This window comes from Carcharhinus amblyrhynchos, chromosome 4 (assembly GCF_965287045.1).
Source record: "Carcharhinus amblyrhynchos chromosome 4, sCarAmb.v2.hapA, whole genome shotgun sequence".
Taxonomy (NCBI): domain Eukaryota; kingdom Metazoa; phylum Chordata; class Chondrichthyes; order Carcharhiniformes; family Carcharhinidae; genus Carcharhinus; species Carcharhinus amblyrhynchos.
In genome coordinates, this window is record NC_137327.1 from 98529039 (window position 1) to 98535778 (window position 6740).

The 6740-nt window shown below is 40.2% G+C and overlaps 1 protein-coding gene across 1 annotated transcript; it reads left to right on the top strand.

Annotated features, from left to right (window-relative positions):
• Positions 1-281: 281 nt before the first annotated feature.
• Positions 282-1397, top strand: gpr119 (G protein-coupled receptor 119). The gene has a single exon (XM_080188021.1). It carries the CDS (start codon positions 282-284, stop codon positions 1395-1397), a length of 1116 nt encoding a protein of 371 aa, XP_080044147.1.
• Positions 1398-6740: the final 5343 nt, after the last annotated feature.

Here is a 6740-nt window from a genome sequence, read left to right on the forward strand (position 1 = left end):
TCATGTTGCTACATATCAACAAGACTTTGTCCTTCATTATGATACCAACATTGCTGTAAATGAGTCAGGAACAAAAAGCTGACCAATTACTTGTGAAGTTACCTTTGACAGTGCATCTCAGGTTGATTGTAAGACTCTACATGCAAGAGACTGGTTCTCATAAATTCTGAATCCTCCGTTGCTTCAGCCATCTCCCTGGATTTATTCGCATGGACAGTACCAGATGTGGTAGACAACGCTCAAGCTTATTTTCCAGATTCTGTTTTTTGAGTTTTTGAACCATGGATGTTAATTTGTTTGGCAGCATTGTGACAGTGCTTTCACTGCTAATCATTGCTACCAATGCCGTAGTGATAGTGGCGCTGGTTCTTTTGATTCTGAAGAACAGATCTGCCAGTTTGTGCTTCATCTTGAACTTGGCGGTTGCCGACATGCTGTTGGGATTTACCTGCTTTGGAACAGCTGTATTAGTGCTCATCAGGCAGAGTTTCACCACCAGCAGGGAGTTGTGCATGTTACGGATTTCACTCACAATCTCGCCCTCTGCTGCCTCTATACTAACAATGGTCTCCATTGCTTTTGATCGTTTTCTAGCCATAAAACGACCTTTTCAGTACTGCCGACTGATGATAGATAAAATGGTGGTTTTGATCATGGCAGGTGTCTGGACTGTAGCACTTCTACTTGGGTTTCTTCCATTGATCATTCAGCAACTACAGCCTGGTGGATACAATGGTACCTGTACCCTGTTCTCGGTCGTCAATCCAAAGTATTTTATAATTGTATTTTGTGCTTGTTTTTTGCCTGCCTCATTAACCTTCATCTACTTCTACAGCGTAATCCTCAAAATAGCATATTCACACACGCGACAAATACTCGAAAGTGAGCAGATTGGTTCTGCCTACAGCCCCACTCCACCGCAACGCTGTCACATCCGAGATGTCAAAGCAGTGAAGATTATAGCAATACTCGTTGGCTGTTTTATGGTTTCATGGACACCCTTCTTCACTGCAAGCTCTGTGCAAGCATGTTGCACCAATTGCCAATTACATAAAATCATTGAAGACTACCTCTGGCTTCTTGGTGTTTGCAATTCTTTGATGAATCCCTTGATTTATGCCTATTGGCAAAAAGATGTGAGAATGCAGGTTTTTCAAATGTGTTATTGTGCAAAATTCAGGATTTCCCCCATGGCCAGCATCATCCATTGTCAGAGGAAGGCGAGTGACGTTCAGAGACCAGATACAGCGAGATGCAATGAAGGTGAAATGCACGGGTCCCGTCCAGCAATTGCTATTGTCAGTTATCAGGTTACACCGAATACACTGAAAGGTATGTGCCTGCACCCTTCACATTCAAAGGACCAGATAGGGATTGCACTGTGCTGTGAAAGTTGAGGTCAAGCGAAGTGTCCATTGGGAGAAATATAAATCAATTTCAAGGCAACACGGTTAACAACTTGCAGTTATGTAACAATTATAAATAAATTGGCCGTTCGGCTAGGCATGAGGAAAATGGACTCTCATAGAGATTAGGAAGGATAACCAAAAGATTGGTCAAAGAGTTGGGTTTTGAGAAGATTTTTTAAACAAAGGAGAATGATGTATGGAAGGACAGAGAATTTTCAAAAGGAAATAGCCTCAGCTACTATGGGTGGGGACATGAGGGTAGACACGTAAAAGACTAGAGTCAAACGAATGGAATATTTGTGGAGAATGTATGGTCGGAGAAGATTCCAGAGACAAGATGGGGTCAGGCCACAGAGCGATTTAAAATTGAAGATGATAATTTTTAATGTCATCCATTGGCCTGGATTGACCAATGTATTGAGTTATAAGGTGAGAGACAAGTGGGAGTTCATTTGGCACAATGTTAGGTACTGCACCCTGTTTTAACAGGCGTTTTTGGTAGTGGCACTGGGTGACACAGTGGCACAATGGTTAGCACTGTTGCGTCACATCACCAGGGACTCAGGTTGGATTCCGGCCTTGGGTGACTGTGTGCATGGATGTCCTCCCCCGTGTCTGCATGGATTTCCTCCGGGTGGTTCTAATTCCTCCCACAGTCCAAAGATGTGCAGGTCAGGTGGATTGTCCATGCTAAATTGCCCCTAGATGTCCAAACATGTGTAGTTTAGGGGGGTTAGTGGGGTTATGGGGATAGAGCCTGAGTGGGATAGTCTGTTGGAGAGTCAGTGTGGGCTCAATGGGCCAAAAAGCCTCCCGTGGCGCTGCAGGGATTCTATGACTTCAAATCTGTCTTGCAGTTGGTTTATAAAATTCAAAGCAAATAAAAAATAATTTTGATCTATCTTTAACAGCAATCTTACTGTCATTCACTGTCTTTTGTTTAATCTCCACTGCTTTAAACATTAATCATATTGGCTCCAAATTAATTGGCAACTCCATATGAACAGTACCAGGTTGTTAAATTAAGAACTGATGGGTGTAATCTTTCTCTCCCATCTACCACAGGAATCACAATGGGCAAGGGATGGACAATGCAAAGGTCCATTGATCTCGGATGGGATTTTCCAAACTTGGGGCGAACACCAAGATTGGAAAATCACTGTGGTTTGGGATGTACAGTTCCATTTCTCCAAATCTAAATTATGCATTTGCAGTCATAAGTCGACAAGTCACCTGGTGCAGTTCACTTTGTTGAAGTTGCAATTAAAAATCTGTGCGCTGCTCAAATGCCTTTAAGACATCTGCGTGGCAACTTAAATTATCATCCTTCAATTTTAGATTCATGAACAGGGACTTGACTTGATTCGACAGCCTTGAGAAAATCAAGCATTCAGCAGTAGACATCTGGAATGTATGGAGAGTAACGTGTCACATGGATTCTGCATCACCTTCAGGATACTATTGGAAAGCGTGTCGTGGATCAGAAGGATTAATCTTTAATTTCAAGTCTCCGTGGCAGTGTAGAATCATAATATTTTATGTCAGAACCATTTTTTCATTACATAAACCAACCCAAAGACAGAAATAAAGATACTGGACATGTATCTCAAAATGATCATGCAGCTGTTGGGACTGATCCATGATTTTTATAAATCCTCAGTATCTTTGGAAACATTTATGGAGGTCAATTGGTTAACATCCTAGAGTTCAAACTGTCATTTTTAAATTATAACTTGTCGATTTCAGTCGGATACCTTATTTCTCTGTCTGTGGTGTTATTACTGTCATTTTGATGGATGGCCCAGCAAAGGACAGTGCATTTTCTTTTTATCTTAGAAATTACTGAAAGGTCTCTGCACATCACCTTTCTCTTCACATACATATGGACTCATTTCTATTGTTCAGGGCACAGATGTTTCAAATTAAAATACAAAAGGGTTAAATGATTTACTGAAAGGGTTAAATGGTTTTAGTTGAAGAGTGTCATTTAGCAAAATGAAACACAAAACAGGAAAAGCAGTTTGATTGAATTGTAGGAAGTTAATTAAGGAATTAGCCGAGAAGTGTTTCTTAGCACCACAGTGGTGAAAGGCAGAAGCAGTGGGTAGCAGATGTGCTATAGTTGAGATAAGGAGTGAGGTAAATGAGTACAGAATACTTCAGCACAAAGTCAGGTCTTGCAAGATAGGGGAGCCTCCATTTGTGTGAACAATGCCTTGTGCATGGGAAATGATAATTGAGCCTGAGACATATGATTCACACATAATTGCAATGAACAAGGTTAATAGTCTGTGTACATGACTAACTATGTGTAAAGAGGTCACTTTAATGAAAATCTTCAGAGTCAGAGATTGTTTAAGATGGTCTCTCCCTTTGTACGTCAGACTAAAGCTTTGAATCCTGATCCTGAGCTGGTGGTGATTGAGTTGTCCCACAACAACTATAAGATGTCCTGTTTCAGGCATGTCCACCACTGTTGCCTTTTCAGTTTGTGTGGGTTAAATCTGCTGAGTTAGGCCTGGTTACATGTATTGCTGAGATGGTCATCTGAACCATGGCCTGTGGTCCAGAGTGAATTGCATGATATCTGTTTCCCCAATAAATTGCTTCTATTTTATTCAATTTGTGTTCAATGCAATGTAAACTTAACAAAAGACATGATCCGGGCTGGTTCTGGTTTTTGATGTGACCTTGAAGCTGTAAGCATGCCTTCCCATATTTAACTCTATTCACCTACTTAAGGAGTTTTGATAGTTGCTTGGCAACAGTGTGCAATATTTTCAGGTCCTTAAACTGCAAATCTTTTCCTCAATGAAAACATTTTCTACTAAGATTAAACAAATACAGACATTAATTTCAAATAACAAGATGCATTAAAAATTTTCAATGTATTTTGATAGTTTCATTAATATTTTGCTTCAAGGTCTCAGCATTTCACTAAACCCTTTGCCTCAATTTATAAATTTTCCCCAGAACAGGCAGGTGGAGAGATACCAACTAGAGTGAAAGACAAGGCTGGCAGAAGTCGGGAACCTTGGATGACTCGGGATATTGAGGCCCTGGTCAAGGAGAAGAAAGAGGCACATGATGTGCATAGGCAGCTGGGATCAAATGAATCTCTTGAAGAGTATAGGGGGTGTAGGAGTAGAGTTAAGACAGAAATCAGGAGGGCAAAAAGGGGACACAAAATTGTTTTGGCAGATAAGGCAAAGGAGAATCCAAAGAGCTTCTACCAATATATAAGGGGTAAAAAAGTAACAAGGGAGAGAGTAGGGCCTCTTAAGGATCAACAAGGTAATCTATGTGCGATTCCACAAGAGATCGGTGAGATCCTAAATGAATATTGTTCATCAGTATTTACTGTTGAGAAAAGCATGGATGGAGAGAACTTGGGGAATTAAATATTGATGTCTTGAGGAGTGCACATATTACAGAGAAAGAAGTGCTGGAAGCGTTAAAGTGCATCAAGGTAGATAAACCTGTGGGACCTGATGAGGTATATCCCAAGACACACTGGGAGGCTAGGGAGGAAATTGTGGGTTTCCTAGCCGAGATATTTGAATCATCGAGTCACGGTTGAGGTGCCTGAAGATTGGAGAGTAGCAAATGTTGTGCCTTCGTTTAAAAAGGACTGCAGGGAAAAGTCTAAGAACTACAGGCCAGTTAGCCTCACAACTGTGATGGGTAAATTGTTGGAAGATATTTTGAAAGACAGGGTCTACAGGTATTTAGAGATGCAAGGACTGATTAGGGACAGTCAGCATGACTTCATGAGTGAAAAATCATGTCTTACAAATATGATTGAGTTTTTTGAAGGGGTAACCAAGAAGATAGATGAGGGCGGTGCATTTGATGTTGTTTACGTGGACTTTAGCAAGGCCTTTGACAAGGTACCACATAGTAGGTTGTTGCATAAAGTTAAATCTCACAGGATCCAGGGTGAGGTATCTAAATGGATACAAAATTGGCTTCTTGACAGAAGCCAGTGGGTGGTTGTAGAGAATTTGGGATTAACAGTTGTAAATAGTATATATAGTATGTATATAAAGTTGACTTTCCTCCTTTATGTGTGTATATATACGTATTTTCCTTATTTTTAATAAAGTTATATTTCTTTAATATTCTTTTATTCATAAATAATTGTTTAATAGTGTCTAATAAAGATTGTTGTTTTCATATGTTACTTGATATTGAGTTACTCATTCCTATTCATTTAAAGTGTGGCTCCAAACTTAAGTTGTCTCTGCTCCTCACAACAGCCATGTGTAAATGTGATGTTGTGATAACAGAGACCTGACTCAATAAAGGGAAATACTCATCCTAAACATTCCTGGATAAAAGGTGTAGAGACAGAAGGAAAGAAATGAGGTGGGGTAGGAGAACATTATGGCTTTGGAGAAAGAGGATGTCTGAGAGGGTTCAAGGACAAAATCTATTTGGTTAGAGCTAAGAAACAACAGTAGTATTATTAAATTGTTGGGTATAGTCTATAGGACATCCAGTCAATGGCAAAGATATACAGGAACCAATTTGTGAGGAAATTACAGACAGCTTCAAGAATAATAGAATTATAATGGTCCTAATATAAACTGGGGTAGTAGTAGTAGTGTAAAGGACAATGAAGGGTAAGAGTTCCTGAACTATGTTCAGAGGGATTTTCTACATAAGTATGTTTCCATGCTAGTGAAGAAAGATGCATTGCTGAATTTGGTCCTGGGGAATGAGGTGGGTCATATTAATAGGGTAACATTGATGTGTCAGTCACCAAAGAATCCCAAGGTTTAGGTTAGTGATGATAAAGGACAGGGAACAATCCAATAATTAACTGGGGGAATGCCAATTTCTATGGGGTGAGAACAGATCTGCCCCAGGTAAATTGGAATCAAAGACTGGCAGGCTATAGAGTCATGATGTGGGTATGCCGGCGTTGGACTGGTGTAAACACAGTAAAATGTCTGACAACACCAGGTTTTAGTCCAACCTATTTATTTGATAATATACTCACAAGCTTTCGGGGTTAGTCCCTTCGTCAGGTGAATGGAGAGTTCTGGCCTCAGACAGAGCATATAAAGCTTTATATGCTCTGTCTGAGGCCAGAACTCTCCATTCACCTGACGAAGGGACTAACCCCGAAAGCTTGTGAGTATATTATCAAATAAATGGGTTGGACTAAAACCTGGTGTTGTCAGGCTATAGAGTAACAGAATGATGCACTACCTTTTTAAAAAAACAATTCAGGTACAGTGAAGGACCACTTCCACAAGGGGGAATGTTAGGACAAACAAATTCAGATTTCCCTATATGATGAAAGAGTTAGAGTGTAAGATGAAG